At 45.7% G+C, this 27,150-nt stretch overlaps 1 protein-coding gene across 4 annotated transcripts; it reads left to right on the top strand.

Annotated features, from left to right (window-relative positions):
- Window positions 1–1,007: 1,007 nt before the first annotated feature.
- On the top strand, window positions 1,008–26,526 carry LOC129344454 (cyclin-dependent kinase 11B). 4 transcript variants are annotated; one of them, XM_055001089.1, is made up of 20 exons: window positions 1,008–1,077; window positions 2,173–2,300; window positions 3,191–3,306; window positions 4,002–4,126; window positions 7,526–7,664; window positions 10,463–10,599; window positions 11,172–11,288; window positions 11,598–11,693; window positions 11,802–11,957; window positions 12,283–12,348; window positions 13,068–13,237; window positions 15,669–15,759; window positions 15,962–16,083; window positions 17,323–17,428; window positions 17,549–17,670; window positions 18,372–18,479; window positions 19,326–19,442; window positions 19,787–19,935; window positions 22,335–22,524; window positions 24,664–26,526. In XM_055001089.1, exons 2-20 carry the CDS (start codon window positions 2,190–2,192, stop codon window positions 24,754–24,756), a joined length of 2,331 nt encoding a protein of 776 aa, XP_054857064.1. In that variant the 5' UTR covers window positions 1,008–1,077; window positions 2,173–2,189; the 3' UTR covers window positions 24,757–26,526. The 4 variants fall into 4 exon arrangements, with proteins under 4 accessions (XP_054857064.1, XP_054857063.1, XP_054857065.1 ...); XM_055001088.1 differs by having other exon boundaries at window positions 13,062–13,237; XM_055001090.1 differs by lacking the exons at window positions 7,526–7,664; window positions 10,463–10,599 and having other exon boundaries at window positions 13,062–13,237.
- Window positions 26,527–27,150: the final 624 nt, after the last annotated feature.

The raw sequence follows: 27,150 nt of genomic DNA, 5'->3' as shown, positions 1-27,150 counted from the left end.
GGAAATTCCTGGAGATCTGATGGGTGAAACCTGGAGAAAGTGGGGTTTGGGGCGGGAAAAGACCTTGGCATGGCATAATTCCATAGAATCCACCCCCCCCCAACGTAGCCATTTTCTCCAGGTGAATTGATCTCTATGGCCTGGAGACGAGTTGTAATTCCAGGAGATCTCCAGCCACTACCTGGAGGCTGGCAACCTTATGTCACTATTGTGGTCACATTACACACCTCTGGTCACAGGGACTCTAGTCCATGAAAACTTTTTATTTAAGAGTATATCCTCCCTTTTCTGTCTCATGTTGCTTTTGTGTCAGTTTTTTTTTTAAATAATTTGATAACGATGTTGCATATTGATTCTTGGTATGGGGGAAAATAGAAAACTTTAAAAAATGTAATGACTTGGCAGGACCTAGGAGAAAAGCACAAAGTATTTTTAATATAGTCTATATTTTACACATACATATGTGTGTGTACATGTATGTAACTACGTATGTATGTGTATATATATGTGTGTGTTGTCTATATTCCTAAAAATCCTCTTGAAAGGAATCCCCTCAGGTGTCAGTTCCTGCCTCAGTGGGGATTCGAACTGTTATTTCTCCAATTTTCCCCGCCAAACCGACTCGAATACGCTTCTCTGCGCATGCGTTACCATCCCTTTTGCCCTAACGTGGGCATCCCATGACGCAACAATAAAAACGGCTAGAGCGGCGCGCCCTTTAGGTTCTTCTGGCTTGAACCGGAATCTCTCTCAATCGGAAGCTTCTCTCTGACAGAGAGATGCACGCTCTCCTAGAGCGTCCCAACTACCAAAATGGCGGCTTTCTTGTCTTTTCAGACCGGAAGAGTAGGCTGCACAGGTCACTCTAGTCTCTTTTTTAAAAATCTTAGTGGTATGAGGAGGGCTGTTAACTTTAGCGCCATCAAGAGCCTCTCTCCCCTCCCTTTTGAATCATCACGCTATGCGCGTCAGGTATAGGAAGTGACGTCTTAGCCAGGCGCCGGACTTCCGGGCTTTCAATTTCTAGACGTTGGGGTTGTGGCGGCGGCGGCGGCTACGCGAGTGGCGAGGAGAACGGTGAGAGGCGTGAGAGGGGCGGGCCGGTGACTGTGGGCAGTCCTGGTCCCCTCCCTTGCCGTTCTGGGTGTCTGTGGGGCGAGGGAAAGGGATTGAAAGTAGGCCGTTTGGTGTGGGTGTGCGAGGAAGCTCTTTGAATGTACGGTTGCCAGCTCCAGGATGGGAAATTCCTGGAGATTTGGGGGGGGGGATCCTGGAGCGGGCCTATATAATGCCATAGAGCCCACTCTCTAAGCCAGACTTGTTCTTCAGGGGAATTGATCTGTGTCACCTAGAGAGAGATCAGTTGTCATTCCAGGAGGTCTCCAGGCTTTGTCTGGAGGTTGGCAACTCTATTTGTGAGAGGTGGACAGTGGTCTAGTCTGTTGTGGTTATGCTTGTGGGATGGTGAAGCTGTCCACCCTTTGCATGGATTTCTGGCAGGACCCCATTTGGAAGGTATCTTTGCAAGATTTTGACTGCCAGTAAAAAGAATATTGTTGAGGTGTCAGAGGAAAACCTTATCAGTGAAGGTATTGGGAACAACAGTTTTGTGGGGGGAGGTTGGGGAGTGTGGGGCTCTTCCATTTGGCAGGTGGAGACCAAAAAGGGGGTGAGGGCTTAGTTATAAGTTCATAAAACGATACCGAGATAGTGGGTAGAACTCTGTCTCTGGCTGTTTCTCGTTACACCTTATTTTAGTTATTTAAAATGTATCTTGCCTTGGAGTTGAGATGGCTTACTTATGACATGCCAGATTCCACCATAAATAAAACAGTAACTCCATTTACACCAGGATTTGAGGCCAGTGGCACCTTAGAGACCAACAAGATCTTCAGGGTATAAATCAGAGCTTCCTTCTTCGGAGACCCCCGAACTATCTTCATTTACACCATAGCAAAATTATGTATTTTAAGCAAACCATCTAACCCTCCAATACTTCATCGTTCTCCATAAAATTTCTCCAAATTAAAATGCTTATGCACAGTGTATGAAAAACTAAAGAGCCCTCCATGCTAGAACTGGCTCCCAGTGCAAAGGATGGTTAATGGGTTTAGGGGAAATAAAGCGAGAGAGATGATAGCAGCCTCAGTGGGTGGTTGTGTTCCCTTCTAGTGCCTTGTCTAACGCAAATGGGTGATGAAAAGGAATCTTGGAAAGTGAAAACGTTAGATGAAATTCTTCAGGAGAAGAAACGTCGAAAGGAGCAAGAGGAGAAAGCAGATATAAAGCGCTTGAAAAATGTAAGCTGCCCCAGTGGTTATGAGTAACAGGAGAATGCGTAACTTGTTTCCTCTCATGCCAGGACCCACCCGCATTGTGTCAAGGCTACCTTTGTATGTTGCTTTTGTGCTTCTTCTGTGTATGATGAGATAAACATCTGGTCTGTCTGTTGCCTTTGTGGTTGCTTAGAATTTTAATTTCTTTCCCTTTTAAACTGTGATTTTGCATTGAGTTCAGTTAGTGTCGATTGTTACAACACCACACGCTAACGACATGTGGGCTAATTTTCACAACAAATCTCAAATCTGTTGTCTCATTCATTTAAGCCCTTAAATCCCCAACTCATTTGAATGCCAGTTTCTGCACCTGGTCATCATTTTCTCCTCTCCATTTAGTTTGTATGATAAAACTGCATACAGCAGCCAATAGCTTCTTTGCCCCAGAAGGTAAATTATGTAGCATTGGAGGTAAATAGGGTGTGGGGTAACCATGTGGCTGAGTAACAATATCTGGGTTAGAAGTCCAACCTGTCGGATTACGATGGCCTGGTTATTTGCTTTCACGACAGGACAGATATGAGCAGGGCACACAGATGCCATCTTGATCCTCTACCTGCTTTGCTTTGACCGACCAACCTCATCAGTCTTTTCACAAAACAGTGTTCTTGTTTGTTGTTGTTTAACGTTAGCATAGTTGTATGTTTCTGTTAAATAACTGTAATACAATAATAGATGAAGTTTATTAAGATTAGATTTCATATACGTTCTGTGCAAGAACTTGCTAATCTCTGTCCTACAAAGGTGCAGCTGTTGTTTTTCTTGTACTGCCTGTGCTCAAGATGAAAAATAGGTAAGCAATTTACAAAAGGCAAAACAGGAACACTTTTTCCCCCCCTTCACTCCCACCATAGTCTGATGATCGGGATTCAAAACGTGATTCCCTTGAAGAGGGAGAGCTGAGAGACCACCGCATGGAAATAACAATCAGGAATTCACCATATAGAAGGGAGGATTCTATGGAAGACAGGTAAGAAACCTACAGCAAGGGCATTCTGATAGGTTCCGGTTCTAATTGTTACAGTTGCTAATAAGATGCCCACTTCTGATCTACAAGTAAATGACTCCATTATGTTAATGTGGTTTTTAGCCACTCATCTGGTTGGTTGTGGCAAATTGCGAATTGCCCAGTTGACATCTAGCTGCAGTTCTTTGTCTAGTTGCATTGCTTCTCCCCTCCTTCCACTATTAGTCCTCTTTCTCCTTGATTTGGGCAAAGGTAGAAGATTGCACTGTGATTTCACAGAGATCTATAGCTGATGACAAGGCTCTCTTATTTGATTATTAATGAGCTTTTCCCAGATAACTTTTTGCCATTCAGAAAGATAACATATTTTATATTTGAGTTGCAGTTTTTTATAAGTTCTTCAATTACTTCTGTTATCATTAAACAACTTAGAAAAGGCTAGGCATCAGCTCCATGCCAGGAAATGTAAAAGAACTGTTGTGTTTTTCTCTCAAGTTGTCAGTGTGCCAGAAGTGATGAATGGAGGAGGGCTGGTAGCCTCCGGGGACTTTATACATAGTTAAAACGACGTGGGCACTGCTCTGATCGTTGCGTTTGGAAAGCTGATCAAAGTTTCCTGAGCGATGAGTAGAACATCAGCATAATTTTGTCCATGTTGCTTCTCTGTTTGGTTTTGTGCCTGCATGTGCATACCGCAGAGGTGAGGAAGACGATTCCCTGGCAATCAAACCACCCCAGCAAATGTCACGGAAGGAGAAAGCCCACCACAGAAAAGATGAGAAGAGGAAAGAGAAGCGAAGGCATCGCAGCCACTCGGCAGAAGGTGCTCCAGTCATTTCCTAGCATTCCCTTTGTGTCTTATAGCTGCTCAGCTAGGACATTGGAACCGGCAGATCTTGGGAAGTGGTGTGGTTCTTTGAGCCTGGAATGTAATAAGGCAGTTGGGCAGTGTTTGTCTATGCAACCCTTGTGATGTGGATGAGCTTTGTGTGCTGTGATGTGGGGGGTTTCAAATATTGATTTGCTGACTAGTTGATCTCTCTTTTTAGTCCCTTCCCCGAGCCATCTGGCAAGCGCAGAGCTCTTGTGCTATTTGTTTGCCTGTTCCAGTCCTCAGTGTGAATAAGATAAGGACCTTAAATTCAACTAGACCCTCAAATTCGGTGTCGTCTTCTAGGATGTATTCAAACATGCCAGTGTAGAAACAGATGCTAGCCATGTTGAACATGGCAAGTGAATTTGTGGGCCCTTGTCTGGACTATCGTGGCTTGTCAGCGCATCCAAGTTTTGGATGCCAATCTCTGGCCTTAAGGAGCCTTCTTCCTATAGGAGAGGTTCTCCCAACCAGTAGGATACCAGTCCAGTATGAAAAAACCAAGTGAATTAGAGCAGCTGTTAAAGAAAGGGAACTCCACTCAACCACGCTATCTCTTTGCGATGGGGGCCTCTGCTAAAGGTGAAGCAGTTGCAGGCTTGTCCCGTCACCAAACGGAAACTGCAGAAGGTCACAAATTCCAAAAGCACAGTGGTGTTAAATCTTACAAGTAAAATTGGAGCAGCATTATTTTCCCTGTGTAGCAAGATTGGCAAGAACAGTCATAATGCAAAGTCCATATAACCCGCCCCCCTGGTTCGTTTTACTCCTGCCAAACAACAAATTAGATTTAGAAGTCTGCAGAGCTGATAGTCTAGTTTTTCCTTGGCAGGAGTTGATCTTATGTGGGGGTGCTTTGTGACTTTCAATCCTCTTTAAAAAAAAAACTGTATCAGAGGAAGTCTTTCAGTCCTGGTCGAAGACATTGCAGAGGGGATTTATGGGGTCCAGGCCTTTGACTTCCAGTTTTGTATCTATCTTAAAATATTCTTGTCTCCGGTGTGTTTTTCATTTTTGGGGGTTCAGGTTTGCTTAGACAATTGCTTCCTGCCTGCTCTCCCCCCACCCCCACCACACACACACTTTAGCCATCATCAGTGGCTTGCTTCCAACTCACACATTCCAAAGACTTAAGGACATTTCAGTATTCTTAAAAGGAATTTCTGCAGATTCTTTCCCCTGCCACTTGCAGCCCCTTGAGGTCCTCTGTCCCCTAGAACTTTGTTCCTGGGAGCTCAGCAGATCCTCATAGTAGATTCAGGGTCCAGAGTAGGGGCTGCAGGGGGAAGGGGGAATCAGCAGGCCTCACTGCCCCCTCTTAAGAAAACTTAAGTGCCCTAAAGTATTCAGAATGTGGCTGGACCTAAGTTGCTGGTTAGGAGGCACACAGAGCATAACGTGGTGCTAGAAAAGGAGAAAATCCCTTGGGAGGGTGCCCTGAAAGTCTACCCAGCTGTAGCGTAAGGGCAAGGTTTGGCATGACCAGCAGCATTGTCTTGGTTGCCTGCTTCCCTGGCGCACTGGGGTTTGTGTATGCGGCGATCCTGCAGGAGTGGGGGATCCGGCACAGGGTATCAGAATTTGTCTTCCTGAGAATCTTTGTTTTCATTGTAAAATACTGAAAGCAAGTTCCTTGGGTTTGTGAAGGAACATTTGATGGCGTATAGGCGATACTTGCTGAAATACGAGAAAGTGGAGGGGAGTAGCTGAACAGTATTCCCTGACACTGACAATTCTTGCCCTTTCTAATGCTTAACAGAATTCAAATTCTGTAATATCAGACAAACTGCAGAGTAGATCACGTCACAGGAGAGAAACTCTTCAAAGCGATTCAGTGCAGATCAGGGCAGAATGCAGCATTTTAATGCATTCAGCGCCTGAGTTTTAAGGTACTGTTCTGCCCAACAGGGTGGATTTTTATTTAAATTGAATCGGTTTAAATCACGATTTAAATCACTAGTCAGTAAGACTAGATTTAAATTATGGTTTTCTACATAAGGACTCCTCACACTTAGTTTCTTGTGCAGATCAATTCCATTCCCAACAATCTTCTATTCATTGAATTTTTTAAACTTAGCACTTAAGAGATAAGGGGTTGGTTCTGTGTTCAAAGATTTGCAAAGGAACAATGAGATTAAGGTCTTTTTCTCAACTGTGTATGTTTATTTTATAACCTTTTTGCTGTGAAGAAGAGACGTAATCTCTGTAGGCACAAATTCAGTTTTTAGAGCTGTAAAACCAAGCATCTGTGATAATATCTTCTAGATAGAAAAATTGCCCAATACTACAGAAACCTCTGGAAGAGCATGACATTGTGAATGGATTAATGGAATTCGTTTACCAAAAAAATGTAAACATTGCATGACTATACAGCCTCATGCTACATAATTAAAAACTAATCCTTATTTCATAATGATAGCCTTTGGACTATCCTGTATCTTAAATAGAAAACTATCTTTACATAGAATTTTCCTCAAAAAACATTAAATCAAAAAAATCCGATTTAAATTTTAAAAATCCGATTTTTAATTTTTTTTTTAAAAAAAATAATTTATTTTTATCCACCCTGCTGCCCGTTCACTTTAGATTTAAGGGAAGGAAGGGTGGTTTGATATTCCACTTTGTTTTCCATCTCACTAGTATAAAAACCTACAAATATTCCTGCTGCATCAGCCAACTATCTCTCACTTTCTGGTTGCCTCCCCCCCTCCCCCTTCAGGTGGCCTGTTTGGCATCCGCCAGAGCCCATTCCATTTGGGCATTGGCTCCTGCCTTGTGAAATGAGCTTTGTGAGGATGCCAGCAGAAGGGCATCATCCTTTGGGTTTTTCAGAAAGCGCTGCATGTTTTATTCGCTATGGCTATTAATGGAGTTTGAGCTGTAGGCAGTTTCTTTGGGGAGGGGTGTTAATGAAGGGGGTTCATTTTATCATGGGTGGTTTTAATTTAGAATACTAAGCGACCTGGAGCTATGGGGAAAAGCTGGGAAGAGATACGTTGATTAATAAACTGAGTTCAGTATCCTGTTTCCAACAGTGGCCAGCTGGGTGCCTCTGGAAGTTCCCAAGCAGGGTACGCAAGCGGTGGCCGCTTCCCTTTGTTTCTCCCCAGCACCAGCCAGTAAGGTATACTGACTCTGTACATGCAGGTTCTGTTTAGCAATGTTAGTTACTGATAGTGCAGTTACAGAGGACAAGTCTTACCCTTTTTGAAGGTCGTCAGTAGATAATCTTAGCCCTGGTGGTTGATTCTTGCCTGCCTGGGGGAATAAGTATCTTCATTTTTCTCTTAATACATTTTCCTGGTGGGTGCAGGTAACTGTTTGGCCTTTTCTTTGTATCTTTATTAGGGAAGCATGCTAGGGTGAAAGAGAAGGAACGCGAGCACGAACGTAGGAAAAGGCACCGAGAAGAGCAGGATAAGGCCCGCCGTGAATGGGAAAGGCAGAAAAGGAGGGAGATGGCTAGGGAGCATTCCAGGAGAGAGAGGTAAACTCCTTTGCCAAATATATCCTTTCCTCTCAGTGCAATTTATCGGTGGTTTTATTTGATCAGCGTCACGTAACAGCTTTCTTTGACATGTGTTGGCTCCAGGCATCGCAGTAAACCACGGTTTATAAACTGATTTGCTCAAACCCTGGTTAGTCACAACAATGCAGACTCTCCAACAAACCAAGGTTTTTTTGTTTGCTGTTGAACTGGGATTTAAAACTAGTGTTTGTAGAAGGCTTGCTAACTATGGTTTTGTACTAATTTCAATTTTTTGGCAGTGTCCAGATTTATAAACACCTAGTCTCTTGATTTCAGAGTCAGCAGTAGAGGGAAACCGCCCTCCTCCTTGAAAGATTGGAGGGAGGTCAAAAGCAGGCCAACCAGGTTTTACGCACAGCCTTGTTACTTACATTGGACTAGCCAGGGTTAGTTACAGATCATGACATCTGAAGACAGCCTAGCTGTCTGTCAGCTGTAAAAATTATCTCCTGGTCTGCAGAGACGTGATAATTGCTTAACAATGTAAACTAGTAATTTTTAACAATGTAAACAAAGGTTCAAGTACTACTTACATGTTAGGATCAGAGTTGCATGTTTGCTGTGATTACCTGTAAGTCTGGGAAAGCCGTTGAATGTGCTGTTGAGTGCAGAGTACAGCTTGCTGAAAACATTGGCTTAGAAATAGTTTCTAGTTCTCTGTGCCTGCCCAGTGAATTCTCAGGCAGAGAAGTTGTGGAATAATGTTTAAAATGGCTGTTGGGTGGGGCTTCAGTGCCCTGATTCCTCCCATTGATTGGCTAGTGGCAGACAGACTGAGTTGCTTCTCAGGAAGGCCCCATTCAGATACCATCTCTGCCATGAACTTAGCCTCAGGCTAAGTTACTTTCTTTCTCTCTCAACCCCTCCTCCCCAGTATTTGCATTGTGGAGGGTACTGTGGTCCATCTTGCAGGACTGTCGTAACTATTACAACCAAGATGTGTGCATGAAGTGCCTTGAACACTGAATTTGCTATATGGCAGCGATGCAAATTTTCTGGAGGAGGAAATTGAGTCGGAATACTTCATAATGTCTTAAATAGGCTGGGGTCCATTTTAGCATGTTTGTTTTTGCGTTTGGCAAATAAGCAAAATATTGTGTTAGCTTTATCTGTATATAAATGTCTCAAAAGTTTTTCCAAATTAGTTAATCTGATTAATGGGGTAAAAATTCAGTGGAGAAAGATAGGATTAAAAATGCTTTAAATAAACAAATGTGTCTTAAAACGTTACGGTGTTGGATATTTTTATCTCAACTTTCCTCCGTGAAGCTCAGGGAAGAGTTTCTGGTGGTTCCCCCTCCCCTGTTTTATCATCACATGGACCGTGTGAGATAGCTTAGGTTCTGTCCCAGGCTCAACCTGGAAACTTCATGGCTGAGCGGGGATTTGAACTCAGGTCTCCCTGCTCATAGCCTGTCACGCTGACCACACTCAGTGGCATACGCTTTCCTAAAATTGTGAGTAAAAAAAGATATCAAAGCACTGAGAACATGCTGGGATTAAAGCATGATGCAAGAGCCAGCGAAGTTCATCCCAGTTAACACCCGGCTAGCAGGATGCACCGAAGAAGTTCACAAACAGTGCAGGATGGCGAGTGCGCCCTCACCTATTGTCTTTCTGCAGCCTGTGGTCATGGGAGGATCGTTTGTTCTGAACTCAGGCTTTATGCATTAAAAATCCTTATGCGGAGGTGGTCAGCAGGGAGAGCTCATTATCTTGGCATTCCCGCACTTGTGCCGGGGGGTGCTGTAAGCAGTGGAGCTTTTGACATTTTTTTCCCTCGAACAGTAGGCCTCCCCTCCAGGCCCAAATCATATGACAAACCTGCTCTTGCGTCTTGGCAAAGTTTGTACCAAAGCTAGAAGGGGGGGGTCAGATGACCAGATAGTTATTGTCAGTGGATTGCCTGTTATTTCATTGTCATAATCCACACAGCCAAGATCACTGCTCTGCTGATGGCTGCTTAGCTTCATTATTTCATTCCGGTGTTGTTTGTTAGCCAGGGCAGAGTTTGCCTCTGAGCCGCTGGCAGGGCAGACTTAGTTGTGGAGCAAAGCTTTCTTCTTCTGGCCACCTGCTATAGACTTGGAGTGATTCCGCACATGTTGGATAATGCACTTCCAGTCCACTTTATAGCTCATTTGGAACGGATCCACCTCAAACGACTGATAAAGTACATTGAAAGTGCATTATCCAACGTGTGTGGAATCAGCCTTGGTCATCAGCAGAGTAGCTGTTGGTTTTACTTTAACTGCATTTTTGTGCTTTAAACGTAACTGCGGGCTATCTCAGATGAAAAGAACAGTTCACTGAATTGTTCATATTCACAGAAACCTTATCCAATGTTGTTAAAAGAATAAATTCATTGCTATATTTTTATCAGTTAATTTCAGTGTAGTCTGTGCAAGGGTAGATCCTGAGGTTCCCTTCTGATCCTCAAAGCCATCTTTCCGAACATGTGGGTGGAAGGATCCCGCCCCAATCTTAACACATTTATTTTTGTAGTTAGCATAAATGTTTTAAGTCTGTGGATTGTTTGCTGTTGTTTGGATAAAGCTAACACTTTAAAGATCTCTGAGTATCATTTGATTGGCCAGTTTTCTCTTTGTCTGGTCAAATGCCCAACCCTAATTATTTCTTGTTGTGAAATAATTTTTTTAAAGCCACTTACGGTTTTAGAATGCGTAAAAGACCAAACCTTTCCACTTGCACCAAGTACTAAAAAAAAATAACACAGGTCCACGCAACCTTCGTAGGGACCGCCTGGAGCAGCTTGAGCGAAAACGGGAACGAGAGAGGAAAATGAGAGAGCAGCAGAAAGAACAGCGGGAGATTAAAGAACGAGAAAGGCGAGCGGAGGAAAGGCGTAAAGAACGGGAAGCCAGACGGGATAGTAAGTAGCGCAGAGGGTCACATACCTGGAGGGTTGAGATCTCTACTCCAGCACATTGAATTGGGGCAGATATGTCTACAGAATATTTCCAGCGTGGTGTATCTGTTGCAGATCTACAGAAATACAGAAAAACTTTGTGTGTGGACATATGTGTGTGTGTGATTTTCGCTGCGAAATCCATTTGTTTGGGAATGTCTGCTTTCTTTTGTAACTTAAAAAAACAAACCTATCGCAATGTGCTGGACAATTGGCATTCCTGTTCAAATGCTTTCATCTAACTCTGTTTTTCCCCTCCAATGTTCTGATTTCTTTGGCATGTCTTTGAGATGACTAAAGGGCATTTCACAAGCACAGGAGGATTTTATTTCCTTTAAAATATTTGTATCCTGCCCTTCCAAAAAAGTCTTACGGTAGTGACGAATCAGCCACTGTAACGGGATTTCTTGTTAGTACGGCTCGTGTGGCGGTATGCAAGCTGGTCTTCGCTGTTTAGTTTGTGTGAAACGGTGAGCATGGGGAAGAGGGATTTTCAGATCTGTACCAGCAAACCTCGTTTGTCTTGTGTCTATCAGTTTCAGCACATCACAGAATGGTAAGAGAAGAATATGGTGAAAAAGGCCGTGTCTGGAGCCGCAGCCCTCTACGGCAGCAGAGAGAGAAGCTTGAACAAGGAGAGATCCGGAAGCCAGGTAATTTGTAGAGAAATGCGTAACGAGGTGCCAGCGTGCTGTTTGATTCCTTGGAGGCAGGTCTTGGCGAACGTAGTTAGCAGTTTAACAAGGCAACAGAGAGTAAAAAATCAGGGCTAATAATAATGTTATTGCTGATAATAACAGGGGAGGGTAGTTGGAATGGTCACCCTGAATTTGGATAACTTTTGTGCAGTAATTGAATGTTTTCTAATGCAAACGTACGCCCATGCCTGCTTGTGGTTCCCTTAGTTCATTAGAGAAGAGGGATTTCCCATACCCAGTTCACCTGCTGCTTTTTTGAAACAGTAAAAGAAGAAAAGCCAGAGGAGAGAGACCCCCTTTCAGATCTGCAGGACATCAGCGACAGCGAGAGAAAAACCAGTTCGGCAGAGACGACGTCAGGTAGGCTGCGGCTGCTGCCTGGTGGGGGTCAGGGAGTTCTTGCCAAGGAAACAGTCCTGTGCGAGTGTTCAGCTCTGGAGCGCCAGGTCCTCTTTCCACTTGCTGTAGGGGACTCGGGCTCTGGTTCGGAGGAGGAGGAGGAGGAAGAAGAGGAGGAAGAGGAGGAGTCAAGCAGCGAGGAATCAGAAGAAGAGGAAGAGGAGGAGGAAGAAGAGGAAGAGGAGACGGGGAGCAATTCTGAAGAAGTCTCTGAACAGTCAGCTGGTAAGTCACAGGAAGTAACTAAACAAGGGGAGCTCCTCTGAAAGGCTCGAGCTTGTTCAACCGATTTGAATGGAGGAGCAGATTCACAAATCCCTTGGAGTAACAAGGCCAAGCCGGGGGGAGGGGGGGTGTCACCAAGAAAAGTTCCACCTTGAGTCTTTGCATGCAGGGAAGTTGGTAGAATGTCCAGCTCATTCCTTCCCAGACCGTGTGGGGATGTGTCTTGGCCGAACATCAGTGAAAGCATTTGGGCTTAGCTTGTCGCAGTTTCCCGATTTTCCCAGGGTCATTCCATGAAGCCCATTCTTTCCATTCTGTCTTACAGAAGAGGTGAGCGAAGAAGAAATCAGCGAAGAGGAGGAGCGGGAGAACGGGGATCACATCCCAGTCGGTAAGGGGCATATCCTGAATTCAGACTCGGGCGGCGGTTCCTCTGCTTCCCGCTTTCAGCAGTGCCTTTCCAAAAGCTAATTTTAGGAGGTCGCCGCAAATAGCTTTAGCGTTAAGAATGCAGATTTCTTCTGGCTGACTTTCATATTGTGGAGGAGAGCTGCCTTGCAGCCGCTCAAAACCCAAGCAAATTGGTTAGGCAGATTGATTACTATGTCTGTGTCCTGTTCTTCCCCTGAGGAGCTTGTTTTCTGTTGGAGAGGGGGGGCACATATACACTCCCTTATTCCATTGTATCCTCGCAACAACCCTATGAAGAAGGGTAGACTGAGCGGGAGCAACTGGCTGAAGGCAACCAGCAAACTTCCTAGCGGAATGGGGATTTCAACTAGTCTGGCACAACCTCTAAACCATGCTGGCTCAAAGGCACTTAAGTGGCCAATTCCATGACTCTGAACGGGATAGATAAAGCCTCATCTTAACTTTTTATTCTATCCCCAAATGCTTTTGGATGGAGGAACAAACCCATCCTAGTTGTTGATATCTCTCTAGATGTTGGCATCTTGCTAACGTGACGGAAGCCCTTCTGCGGGCTGTAGCTGAGCATCATTGTCTCGGCTCCTGTAGGGTGCCCAGAAATGGGCTTTTCCTTCAGAGCCTTTGAGAGATCCTAACCAGCCACCTATTTCCACAATGTGATTCTAACTTTTGAAGTTACAGAGTCGAGGTTTGATCGAGACTCTGCAGGAAGTGAAGGCGAGGAGGAGGAGGTCGGCGAGGTCAGCCCGCAGTCCAATGCCATGACGGAAGGAGAGTACATCCCCGATTCTCCTGTATCGTCGCCCGTGGAGCTGAAGCAAGAGCTGCCCAAGTACCTTCCTGCCCTTCAGGTGAGGGGAGGGTCTTAGAACTGCATCCAGTCTGAGCCAGCGATGTTATCACAAAGAACCAAGAGCCTGTTCTGTTTTGTCGTATATGATCCCCCTTTGCTAGGCTTGCCAGGTGCCTGCCAGTGATGGGCAAACTTCCAGTGGTTTGCCCCCTCTGCCCATCAATCTCTGGCAATCAGCAGGAGAAGGAAGGCCACCCAGCAGTTGCCTGTGACCAGCAGGCAGCCTAAGTAAACGGCATCGCACAAGGGTCAGTTCTTTAAAAATCGTTCCTGGTGTGAAGCCTGTGTGCATGAAGATTCGTCACAATGAGTACCCCCCCACACACACACACACAGCCTCCCAACATCCCAGCTGTTGCCAGGGAGAACTTGGCAACCCTACACTCCGCCAAAGAGTTCTCAGCATGGTCTTCTTTTGGTGGTGGGTTTGCTGTAGGGGTACGGTGGACACACCCACTGTATCACCATACATAGAGGGGTCACACACATGGAGCTGCCTTATAGTGAATCGCACCATAGGTCTATCAGTGTAATGATTGCCTCCTCAGACTTTCAGTGGCTCTGCAGAGTCATGCAGAGGTCTTTTACATTGCCTACTGTGTTATGTGCCGTCCAGCCTCCTCCGACCTCTGGCGACCCTATGAACGAAAGACCTCCAGAACGTCCTATCATGAACAGACTTGCTCAGATCCTGCAAACTGGAGGACGCGGCTTCTTCGATGGAGTCCAGCCATCTCGTTTTGGGTCTTCCTCTTTTCCTACTGCCTTCCACTTTTCCTAGCATTATTGACTGTCCTACATTACCTACTACCTGACCCTTATCTGGAGGCACCAGGGTTTGAATCTGGGACTTTCTGCATTCCAAGCAGATGGTCTGCCATTAAGCCACAGCCCCTCCTCAGTTGGAAAGAGGATCCATGGTGTAAATGGTCAGACAGAAAAGCTTGTTACAGGAAAAAGGTGTATGGTCTCGCTTGAAAGCCTGTCGTCTCCCCCAAGATAGAGTAGGTATAGCTTATCAGTCGGTCGCATTTTTCTCCTGCCCTTTGTCCGTCAAGCTGAGAACGGCTTACATAGTTCTCCATTTTTTCCGTTGCAATGACCTAAGAGTTCGGTTAGGCTGAGGGGGATTGACTGACCCAGTGAGCTTTTATGGCAGGGTGGGGATTTGGACGAGGGTCTCCCTGTTCATAATCCAGCTCACTAGCCGCTACGCCGCTTTGGCTTTCGTAACTTCGGTTACAGCAACTTGAAAACAAGCCTTTTGATCCCATACGCAAAAGGCTGGGAAAGAAGCATGAATCTCTAAGGCTCTATGTTCCCTTGTTGTGCGCAGTTAGGCAAGGTTGCTCCGCTCTTAGGCAGGAGTGGCCAGCTTTCTAGTTGTCAGTCTATGGAAGACAGGTTACGTTGAAGCTGACTCCTAAACCCTTGCAGCAAGAAATCCAGGCTCTTGAGTAAATGGGTTTTATTTAGATATTTTGGCTTCGCCATACATATGTCCATAGGATACACAGAAGCAAAATAAAGGCGTCTGGCTGTACACAGGCTCCTTGTTAAGAATGACGCCTTGAGTACATGATATGCTATAACTACCCCTCTACATGTCCCCCACCCTCTTAGCCCATCCAGCAGAACATAATCAGGAGCGGGACGGATGGAGCTGTCCCAAGGTTGCTGTGGCGAGCTATCCGAGATAAGGGCTCTGCCGTACTGGCATCTGGAAAGCAACAAGGGAACAGGTGCACGAGGCTATTGCAACATACTGTCTAAAACTGTGTAACAGTATGGAGGGACTGTGGGCAACGGCCCTGACACTTGGTCTGCGGAGTGCCCTCCTCAGCATCTTACTGGGCCAGACCAGAGATCAGGAGGAGGGGGCAGCACAGGGCTATGTTTGGTTTCCCTCTGATTTAGCTCCAGCAGGGCCTCTTCATCCCCTGTCCCTTCTTGTGTATTCTGCGCGTTCTGACCACGAGATCTCCACTTCCTTTAAAAAAAAACAAGTTTCTAGTCCTTAGCAAAGTTCTGTGACCAATATCCTTCCAAGTGTGCAAGGTAATCAGTACCCTAGTGAAATCTTGGGAACCAGAGTGAACGGGGTGCAGAAAGGTGCCCTCTGCTGAGTTTCAGACCCTTGGTCTGTCAGCATCAGTGTTGTCTACTCTGATGGGCAGCAGCTCTCCAGGATCTTGCATGAAGGTATTTCACAGCATCCACTAGCTGGAATTGAACCTGGGACCTTCAGTGCGCAAAGCAGGTGCTCTCCCACTGAGCCGCAGCCCCGGGTGCTGGGTTTTGGTGGCCTGTGTATCTCGATTTTGGTGATCCATGCAGGTTGCAGGACTTTGTTTTACTTCGGAGCAGAAGTGGCATTATTTTAACGTGCTCAGTCTTACACGTTGACACCCTCTCCCCTTTTCCTCTAGGGCTGTCGTAGCGTGGAGGAGTTTCAGTGCTTGAACCGAATAGAGGAAGGAACCTACGGCGTGGTGTACAGAGCAAAAGACAAAAAAACAGGTTGGTGTCCTGTGGACAATACCACGATTTTGGGAATTGAGATTTCAGTTGATCTGGGACTTCTTTGGTAGCCTTATGCCACTTGGTTCTCTGTTAGCTTCATCTGTACAAAGGGAGTAATGGTGACCCACCTTGCAGGGCTGTTGAGGAGACTGCCCTGCAGCATGGGCTATAGAAATGAAGCTGCTGCCTTTCTTTCCAGATGAGATTGTGGCACTGAAGCGGTTGAAAATGGAAAAAGAGAAAGAAGGTTTCCCCATAACGTCACTAAGGGAAATCAACACCATTCTGAAAGCCCAGCATCCAAACATCGTCACAGTCCGGGTAAGGCCCCCGCAGGCTTCGATGTTGGTCCTTAGCCTGCACCTGTCTTGCTCTTTGCCTGCGAGTGGCATGTTGCAGAGTAACAGAAGGCAGGTCCCCGCCCCAAAGAACTTACAAAGCTAGGAAGGTGGAGGCCAGAGGAAAGAGTATCCAAGCAGGCTGGATTTCTGTAAGGAACGGGGACTGCAGAGTTATGCCAAGGGCTGGTTTTTTAGGAAGTGGGGAAGGTGGCATCGGGCATGTGTTCCGGGGTGCACTTCCTGGCATAACAGATGTAAAATTCTGCAGTCATTCAGGAACATGCAGAGATTGGCTTTTAGTCAACGTAGGGTGAAGTTTTACAGTTTTATGGAAATTTTGCCAGCTTAGGCCTTGACAAACCTTGAAAGGAGGAAGGGGGGGGGGTAGCACAGAGTTGCCAGGGAGTACAAGCATCTAAGTGCCCTTGAGTGTTTGGACTTGAGGTGCATGGACGAAAGCTTCCTCAGTGGATTGCGCTGGCTGTGTTGGAACCTGCTGAGAAAAGACGGTCTCCGAGATATGTGGGATGTAAGAGCCAGCGGCTGCTAAAGCGAGTAGATGGTCACATTTTATCAGTGCTTTAAAAGATCTTTGGTGGCTGCTGGCCTTATTTTTAGACATAGGTCAGCATTCCAGTTCTGATCTAACAGCTCCATAACCAGTTTGGGGTGGTGGTCTCTGAAGACCCATTTCCTTCCCCACGGTCCTGCCCCATTGACCTTCAGCCGGGGCCCGTGCTTCCAGTGCCCCACTTTGTTAGGTGAGACGAGTGGCTGATAGATATTTAGCTCTTTCAGTCCCTTTGGGGTTCTAAAGCCACATAGATAGGTTGACAGGGCCTTCCCTGTGGTGCCCCCCTCCCCATTGTAGAAGTCCCTTCCCAACTGTACCTGTTAAGTCACCCTCTGACTGTCTTTTTGGACACCAAGTTCAAACAGTGTTTTCCCAGATACTTGCTGAAAGCTGATTAACTGAACGTTATTACCTTGATGCACATTAACCTGCCGTATCGTGCTTTTGTAATCATACTGAATTTGATTTGCGCTTCCCCCGCCCCCATGTATGTTGTATTTTGCTAGTCTGACCTTAACAAGTCATTGATCTGACTGTTCCTGGCAGCTTCAAATTGTCAGCTGCCTCCAGGGACCTTTGTGGTCCCCAGGCAGGACAGACAGGTTTAAATAAATAAACACCATCACGTCTTGTGTTGGTTTCCAGGAAATCGTTGTTGGCAGCAACATGGACAAAATCTATATTGTCATGAATTATGTAGAGCATGACCTAAAGAGCCTCATGGAAACGATGAAGCAGCCGTTCTTGCCAGGTAAGCCGTTTTTTTTACTTCTGAACATGCGGAAGACTTGCCCTGCCGGAACGGGAGAGGCCAACCAGGATTTCTCGGCTTCTCACCACCCTGCTGGGAAACTTGGCTGGTTTATTTCAGGGGAAGTGAAGACGTTGATGATCCAGCTGTTACGGGGAGTCAAGCACCTTCATGACAACTGGATTCTGCACCGAGACTTGAAGACTTCTAACCTGCTGTTGAGCCATGCTGGCATCTTAAAAGTAAGGGCTTGATCAGCCATCTTTCTTTGATTGTAATGCAGACAAGTGCTTCAAGGAGTCACTTCCTTTCTGTGTGATTTTTGAACACTGGGAGCTTCTTCCAGTGCAGTTTGGGAGAGAATCTACAATTGGACTGTCCTCCCCAGATACCCGCTCATCATTGTCCGTTCCAATGCGTAAATGAATCGTAATTGTCCATTCCAAAGCATAAAGAATTGTCCATTCCAGTGCATGATTAAACTGACTACTTCAAGATTTGCTGACTTTAAGGAAAACATTAGCCTCGTGGAGAATGGATCTGCTAACAACAATGATCTATGATAGCTAAAGCGAGCTTTTATTAGCGGCTGCATACCTGAGTCCCAGTTAATTACAGCCAGACAACAAGGGAAACCAATTTGGAGACACCTGACTGCCCCTCTGTTGGAAACGGTATGCTGGACTCGGTAGCCCCTGATTGGATTCAGCAAGACAGTTGTCTTGTTCATATGCTTTGATGGGCATGTGCTACAATAGCTTGCAAATGTACACCGAGAACAAGAATTGGGGTATTGTTTGATTTTCCTGGCTTTCGTGCCCTGGTTGTGACTTCCCAAAGGCACCTGGCTGTCCCCTATTAGAAACAGGATAAAGAGTATGGTGGACCTTTGGATCAATTCAGCAGAGTAATTTCTGTGTTCTTATATTCCCTCTTGCTTAAGGTTGGAGACTTCGGCCTGGCCCGTGAATATGGGTCACCTCTGAAACCATATACGCCTGTAGTTGTGACGTTGTGGTACAGGGCGCCCGAGCTGCTGCTTGGAGCCAAGGTATGTAACATATTCTTGCCGGTCTGAGCACTAAAAAGACACTTCTTCATTAATAACTTGGTGGTAAAGATTTTTTTCACTTGTCTACTTGCATTTAGGTGAAAATTTCCATTAAATTAGAAGACTGGTGTGGTCATAATGTTCCTAGATTCTAAGACACAATAAAAAAATTGAAAGTGCCCCACGGGCTCCCTCCTTCTCTCCTGTCTGAATGCCCCCTTCTGTTTTCTTTTGCAACAGGGTGCAACATTGTCTGCACAGAGGCTAACCATGGTTAGCTTTAAACCAGTTTGAAGCCCTGGTTAAAGGTAACCATGATTAGTGTTAACTTCAGAATGGTAAAACTGAGGCATTCTTGCATTCAAATGTATATATTTTCTTAGTCCATCAGACAGTAGGTCAGGCACACATATGATTCTTGCAACTGTGCGAGCAGCTCATTTACTATTTTCTTCCAAGTTGTGTCTCATACAGGGCTGAAGCATGGGGTTGTGCTTTGGGGGTAGTGGTGATGCTTCCGGAATATGACCCCCATACTTGTCAGCTGCAGCAAAATGTTTGACGGGAAGATAGAATCTAAATCTCCTAAATCTGTCCCGTTGAAAGATTACACAGTTTGGGAATTACTGCCCCAGGTGAAGGGAGGGAGTAAGCTGTTGCCCTGATCCCCACAATCATCACTCAGTTCTAAACATGTGGAAATACTCCCTTTCCTTAGCTGATGTGTCCACAGCTAATAAGCCAGGGTCTAGCAACTCAGTGCTCTTTCTCTCTCTCTCCTTTTCCCCCAAGGTACAGTAACTAAGCCTCTGCACTTCTCTCTCCTTGCCCCATATCTTTCCCCAGGAATATTCTACAGCTATTGACATGTGGTCTGTTGGTTGTATATTTGGAGAACTGCTAACCCAGAAGCCACTCTTTCCAGGAAAGTCAGAAATAGACCAAATTAACAAAGTATTCAAGGTAAAAGTTTCAAGTTCTCGTGTTGTTTCTTTCCCCATGAATTCACCCATTTGAATTCCCTTTCCTCCCTTTTCCAGTCTCTTTTTTCTAAGGCACTAAACATGGGTTCTAACCATGGCTCTTTCATTTAAACAAGTGTTTGAACCTGGTTTACAAACCCTGATTTAAACATAACCATCCTTAGCTTGAACCTTGGAGCAAATATAGCAGCGTCATAGCCGATGCTGAAAAAACAAAACAGATGCAGATTTAATCAATAAGCCAATTAAAATTCATGCAGTGGATGGGCCTGAGATTACTTGAAATGGGCAAAGCCCTAGTTTTAGAGTCTTTTCTTTTTGAAGGACCTTGGAACCCCAAGTGAGAAAATCTGGCCAGGGTACAATGAGCTTCCGGCAGTCAAGAAGATGACCTTCACCGAGTACCCGTACAACAATCTCCGCAAGAGGTTTGGGGCGCTACTCTCTGACCAGGGATTCGATCTCATGAACAAGTGAGTAACACTATGTCAGAGAGACAGGGAGGAGGGAGGCGGGGTAAAATAGTTATTTGGAGAATTGAGAACTGGTGCAGTGTCTTGTGTGGTCATAGATCCAGAGGAGTTAGCCGTGTTAGTCTGTAGTAGCAAAATCGAAAAGAGTCCAGTAGCACCTTTAAGACTAACCCACTTTACTGTAGCATAAGCTTTCGAGAACCACAGCTCTCTTTGTCAGATGCATCTAACGAAGAGAGCTGTGGTTCTCAAAAGCTTATGCTACAGTAAAGTTGGTTAGTCTTAAAGGTGCTACTGGACTCTTTTCTGTCTTGCGTGATTATTAATTAATTAATTAATTAATTCAAATTTATATCCCAACTTCCCCGCAAACAGGCTCAGAGCGGCTAACAACATTTAAAAACAATTTAAAACATTACATCTGTATAAATATTAAAACACCATTTAAACAGTGACATTTTGTATTGTGCGGCGGCAGCATCAGGAAGACTGATAATACTTTGCATGCATACTGTGGTGGACAGTTTTTCACAGGGGTGGGGGGTTAAATTTCCTTCCCCTCCAAGGCCAGCGGAGGCCCAACCTTAGCTATGAGCCTGGCGGAACAACTCTGTCTTGCTGGCCCGGCAGAAAGACAATAAATCCTGCCGGGCCCTGGTCTCAGTAGACAGAGCGTTCCACCAGGTAGGAGCCAAGACCAAGAAAGCCCTGGATCTCGTCGTGGCTAGGGAAGTCCAGGCTCAAGTCCACCCACCCCTGAAGCTTGCCAGTCACACTTTCTCCGGTTAGCCTACCGCCCAGAGTTGTTGTGAGGTTAAAATGTGGGAAAGGGGAACTTTCTGTCCTGTCCTGAAGTTGGCGTTAGGAGCCGTCCGTGATCCAGCTGGCTCCTCTGAATCTATGGAAGGGCTGGCCGGCAACCTGCCGTGCTTCTTTTATCTTTAGTTTCTGTACAGTGGGACCCCCTGCACCATGTTGCAATCTTTTGGGGGGCAGAACAGGAGGGTTTCTCTGTTGCGTGAGCAGCTTGTAATTTCTGGAGCCCATAAAAGGGGCTGAAGATCACTGGTAAGGAGCTGGATCCAGGTTCTCCAACCCCAGCATCTCCAGTTAAAAGGATTTCAGGTAGCAGAACTGGGGGGAAAACCTGGAAGAGCACTCAGGACTAGGTTGCATCGCTCTGTGGCGTGGCTTGGAGGTAGGGCAGCTTTATACGCTGGGCCCGGCTGCGGCCTGCTGGAGCAGCATCCCAAAAAAGACTGCTTGAAACTGCAGAGAACCACTCTCGGCTGGAGTCGACAGCTTGGCTAGGTTATAAGGCGGCCTCGCATGTTGTTGGCCTTTATGTTATAACTCTCTGGCATTCGGCGTCGCCGGTTAAAAAGGATCTCAGAGTGGCAGGAAAGAGCTCTCTTTCTCTGAGAGGCCGTAGCGAGCTGGGGAGAGCACATGCTTGGCATGCAGGGGAGGCCAGGTTGACTCTCGAACAAAAGGTCTCTTGAGTGCAGCTGGGACGGCCTCAGCTTGAGATCCCGGGGAGCTGATGTCTGGCAGAGTAGATGGTACCAGGGAAGGTGGGCTGGAGGTCTGGTACTGTATAAGGCCAGTCACGTTGGACCCTTTTTCTCCAGCAGCCCTAAGTCGGTGGCGGAGTTCCTGTTTTGCAGGCAGAATGTCCCCTGCTCCCTCCCTGGCTTCTCTGGTTGAAGGATACTGGGTAGCCGATCTGGAAAGGTCCCCAAAGACCCCCGAGAGGAAATAGCAGCAGCCAAGCCTAACTTCTATAGGCCGCTGTCTGCAGGGTGGCTTTTTTTTTTCTTCAATGCAGGAGTTCAAATTCTCTTCCTTTAGGCCAGAACGTTCCATATTTCCTGACTTATAACCAGGGAATTTCACCCTGCATAAATTGTGGCAGGTTGTCGGTGCTCTTTCCTGTGGTTTTTTTTCCTTCTGTACCCAAGGAGTGCCGCTGGAGTCAATGGGATTACTCCTGATCCCACGGGCAGCTCTTGGCCATCACTGACCCCAGATGCCGTTGCGCAAGAACCTGTCGCTAGGGTGTGAACGTGGAGTGTGAAATCGTGCTAAATGAGCAGTTTGCAAAATCACCTGGGGCCGAATCTGACTCAGCTCTCGCCCAGATTTCTTCCCCCTGGGTGCCTGCTGCTTCTCAGATCAGTGCACAAATTTTGTTTCAGTGATAATCTTTCATGGCAGTACTGCCCGGAGTAGATGGAAGGCCTGAGCTCCCGTGGAAAGAGTTTTACAGCTTTGCATGTAAAGCAGAGGTGACAAGCTGTCTGAATAAGGGGACTCCCCTCCTTCCAGTTTCCTTGACGGTTACCCTCTCCTCTCTGGTGTTCTTGTCAACTTCTGTGCTCTTACGGCTAATTTTCCAGGTTCCTGACATACTACCCAGGCAAAAGAATCAACGCAGAAGATGGTTTAAAGCACGAGTACTTCCGTGAGACCCCCTTGCCTATTGACCCATCCATGTTTCCAACGTGGCCGGCCAAAAGCGAGCAGCAGCGAGTGAAACGCGGGACCAGTCCACGACCTCCCGAGGGGGGCTTAGGATACAGCCAGTTGGTAGGTTGTCAAGTCCAGCACTTGGCTGCACAAGTCATGCTGAGAATTTCAGCTTTCAAAAAAGAGTTTGTAAACCTCAGGGATAAAATTATAGGTCGAGCTAGTGTGGCGTTGTGGTTAGAGTGTTGGCTTGGACTGGGAAGCGTTCAGATCTCTGTTTAGGCATTGAAGCTGACTTTGGGCCTGTTGCTTATCTCAGCTTGTCCTTCCTCCCAGAGATGCGAGACCTGGGGGGGGGGGGGGGTTGGGAATGGGATAAACCGGTTCATGTATGCCCCTTTCTTATTTTTTAATTTTTACGTTTGTACCCCACCTTTCTTCCAAATGGGGACAAAAGGTGATTTACATAATTGTTTGTCATTTTATCCTCTCAACACCCCTGTGATGTAGGTTAAGCTGAGAGCATGTGACTGGCCCAAGGTCACCCAGCTAAGCTTTCATGGCCGAGCAGGGATTTGAACCTGGTTGTCCCAGATCCTAGTCTGACACTCTAACCACTGTGCTCTTGTGATTCAGATGGGACTGTTAAAGCCTACATGTAAGAGAGGTTTAGAGCGGTGTTCATTTGCTAGTATTATGGGACAGTGGGATTAAAAAGCTCTGGGCATGCTTTGAAGTGTTGTTTTAAAAATTTAAAAAGAGGGTACCAGCAAGGCATCTGAGCTTGTGCCTAGCTGCTGATGGCTTCTGGCCTGGCTCCAGTTTAGATGGATGGGAGGCTGGTACTGCATTAACAGCAGGTGGCATTGCTAGCACTGCAGATGTGTGTTGGGGAGAGAGGATATTTTTGAATAGTCTTCTCTGTGTAAAAAAAGAAAAGAAAAAAGCAAGCACCTCCCTGCAAGGAGAAAACTAGCAAAACAGACGGAGAAAACGTTCCCTACTGCTGAGCTAGTTTTCTTCTGGCAGGGAGCTTTTTGACAGGAAGCAGCAGAGCATTCCCCTCTCGCCCCAAATACACACACAATCTGATGGGTACAGTCTGAGCTCTTGCCTCATTCTGCAGCCTTGTGCAGACAATTTGGAAATGGCACCTGAGCCTGGCAGGGGCCGCTCTGTGTTTGTCGCCTCTTCTGGCTAGATAGGAATAGGAATTGAGCTCTTGCTACCACTTTGTTCCTTTGCATGTCTAAAACAAGCATGTTTGCCTGTAAAAGGACCCTGCAGGCCCAAAGAACTTGTGATCCACTGATACAGCCAGCCTTCTAGCCACAAACCATGGCCTACCGAATACTAGCCTACCTGTTTTAATGGGTGTGTGCATGTGTGTTTCAGTCTTAGGCAAGGAGTAACATGGGAAGCTTCTTGGGTTGTCATCTCCCCCCTTTCCCCAGGTTTTGTTGGGTGGAGTTGTCAAAAAAAATTCAGGAGTCCTCGATTGCCAGCAGGTGGCACTATTGCTTTATAGAAGGTTCTTGTTCACAATGAGGAAGCTTTTTCTCGCTTGGATGAAATGCGCCTCGATATTCAGAAACTCCCTTTACATAGAAAACTAGCATATCAGGATGAGCGGATAGTTTTCAGTATGCAGGAATTCCGCTCCCCTACCCCTCGGGGAAGCACTCTCACTGAGGCAGTCGATGTCTAAAGCAGTTAATGCTCAGGAATAATTTTTCCACCTCATCTACTGTTCTGTGTCAACTGGCATTAATTCTGCTTGGAGAGCCCGTCAGCTAAAGGAAGACTGAAGGAGCATTCTCAACTCACAGAGGATGGGACAGCTGGTGTATTTTAAATGGAACCGCCATGACCAGGGACAGCATATCCAAATAGGAGGAGGGTAGGAAGGACTGTTGCCTTTGTGCTGCACCAGTTTGTGGGCATACTGGAAGCATCTGCCTGGATGCTGTTGCGAGCTTGATGAGCTCTGGGTCAGCCAGGGACTTGAGGGAAAAAATGAGAACACTCTTTGGAAAGGAAAGGCTGCATCAGCCGCTGAAGAATACCTCTTCCTCCTAAAGCAAAATTCTGTAACCCCATCTGTCAAACACACTTGTGCAAGTTGGTTCCTAGCCACTCAGTATTCCGATTTATGTGTATATGTGCATTGTATTCGAGTGAATTTCTTCAGCAGCCCAATCGTGCATGTATGACTTCCGTTAATAAAGCCTTTCCGATGTCGGTCCGTTCCGATTTCAGGGTGACGACGATCTGAAGGACACAGGATTCCACCTTACAACGACAAACCAAGGCGCCTCGGCGGCAGGGCCTGGCTTCAGTTTGAAGTTCTGAACAGGAGGCAAAGCGGTGCAAGGACAGAGGAAGATAAATTGGTGAATGTTTCACCCTCTGCTGGCGTGGTTGGCAGGAGCTCTTGTTGCGTTCCTCCCATTTGGAACCCGCTGCTTTAATTTCTGCGGAACGTTGCCTGTGGTCGGAAGGCTCTTCCCATGTCTGGAATACAATAGAGCGTTCCGTTTCGAGGATTGGGATTAATCCGAAAGAGCCACGGACTTTTCTAGAGCAAAACAAAAATCCTCCAGCACACTTGAAGTTTTTTCCCCCCTTTTATTTTAAAAAAACTTTTTATTTGGGTTGGTTGGTTTTGCTTGTAAATTTGTAGAATAAAAAAAGAACACTTTTTAATTGTTTAATGTCTGTGTAAAAGATATTCTTTTTTTCACAAGCATCATATTTAGAAAAGGATTGATTATTTGCACCAAGTTTTAAATCCTCCTCCCCCCAAATCTTATTCATGGTAATGTGTTTTCTGTACCAAGGTTGCCTTTCTCAATTTCATTACTGGAAATTGAAATGTTGTGTCAATGTAAGAGTTTGTTCTTATTCACAAAGAATTGGGCTTGACCACTTGTGAACATCTCCTGTTTTAGAAAGGGTGGACTGTCTGGAACCCTCTTGCCTAAAATTATTTATTACAGGTTGAGGCAAAGTCTCTCTTGACCGACTTCACCATATTTTAAAAGGTGGTATGATTTAACCAAAAAAGGGTGGTGACCTTTTTTCTACATATATATTTCCCCTTGGGAAAAGATTTTGATAAGTTTGTGAAAAGGGCTTAATTTTTGCCTCTGAAGAAGAGGGGTGTTCCCCCTCCCCCAACCAGGTGTATAGATGGGCTGATTTCACAGAAGAAAGTGGGGCTTTTAACTTCAAGAAAGTAGTTTCTAGTCCTCGTGGCTGCTTAAGATGTTCTTGAAATTGTGCGTTGTGCTTAGCAGACACCTAGTGCTGAATAAGGTCAAGTTTTTGGAATTTGAGGCAGGGCATTTGGAGCTCAGTGTAGCTCCTTGCTCTTCTTTAGAACTAGCAAAAACAAACCGTGCAGAACGTAATTTATGCAGGTCTCGAACTTCAAAAGCAGCATGTACTAAAACCCCACTAATACTACATCCAAGTAATACTGGATTGTTGTGTGGGAGTTTGTTTTTTTTTAAACCATCCACATGCGCTGGGTATGTTACATCTTGTTCCTCATTTGGGCACGAGGTTCAAATTTGCCGTACAACTTTATTTTTGTGTGTGAAACTGCCCACTCTCTTTGACAATGTGTATGTTTGGGGGAGCAAGTTAATGCCCCAACTGGTGAGCCTTGGTAGTGGATGGGAGTTCCGTGACGGCCAAAGGCTGCAGTCAGAGCTGGTATGAGAATATCAGCAGCAGCTAGAATGCTGGTGCACAAGACAGAACTCCCCAATTTGTTCAACAGTTGCATCAGCAGTTGACATTTTTTTCTTTTCATAAGTAGCAAGATGCTTTTCTAAAAAGAAAAAAATCCTTTGCAGAAGAAAAAGGTGGTGAATCTTGTACAATTGTACATTTGAGAAGAAAGACGTGACTTTTGTATATAAAATATTTTCCTTTAAAACTATGTTTTACCACAGTGGGTAAAAGACTGAAGATGTTCAACTTGTTTACTGCTAAGATGTTGGACAGCATCATCTGTTTTTTTTTTGTGGCTGTGCAGAGTTTGGGGGACTGTATTGATAAAACTGTGGGATCATTTCATAGATTAAAATCTTTTTTGGTCAAACTTCAGCTCTACCCGTTGCCTGTTGCAGATTTCCTTACTGAGATGTTGTCACTGGTTTCAATACATCCGTGGATGTTAGGCCAGGCAGACCCTGTCTTTGGCTAACAGCAGGCTGTACGTAGCTGGAAACTTCAATTTCATAAAAGACAAATTGCATTGAAATGGTGCTGTGCTAACATTAAGGGTTATTTTATCCATGTCAAATAAATAGGAGCTACACAAAGGCAGGCTTCCCTTTTATCATCCTGTCTGACTCCTGCCTCTTAAGGTTACCCTTCTGCAGCTAAGGTTTGAGCATCTTCTCTTTGCTCAGGAACAGCTAGCCCTTCTCCAATTCCCACTTTCAATTTTGAACAGCCACTCCCAGGAAATTCTTTGTGGCCTAGAAGCCTCCACATAGTGTCTGTTCCACTCTGGGACCGAGGTCTGCTTTGTCTCTTACGGTCTGACCTTTTTTACCTCTGGTAATCCTACACCCACGTCAGCAAACCTATTCACAAAGTACATTTAACAGAGTTAGGAAACAAACAAATACGTGATTTAAATACAGGCAGCTGAGTAATTCCAAGCCAAGGTGAATGTTAACACAAAACATGCAGTTGTGTTCTCGCTTTCTGCTTTAATTAGCTTGAATC

The sequence above is a fragment of the Eublepharis macularius genome, chromosome 17 (genome assembly GCF_028583425.1).
Source record: "Eublepharis macularius isolate TG4126 chromosome 17, MPM_Emac_v1.0, whole genome shotgun sequence".
NCBI classification, from domain to species: Eukaryota; Metazoa; Chordata; class Lepidosauria; order Squamata; family Eublepharidae; genus Eublepharis; species Eublepharis macularius.
The sequence above is the reverse complement of the archived record's forward strand: the minus strand, read 5'-3'. Positions and strand labels throughout refer to the sequence as shown.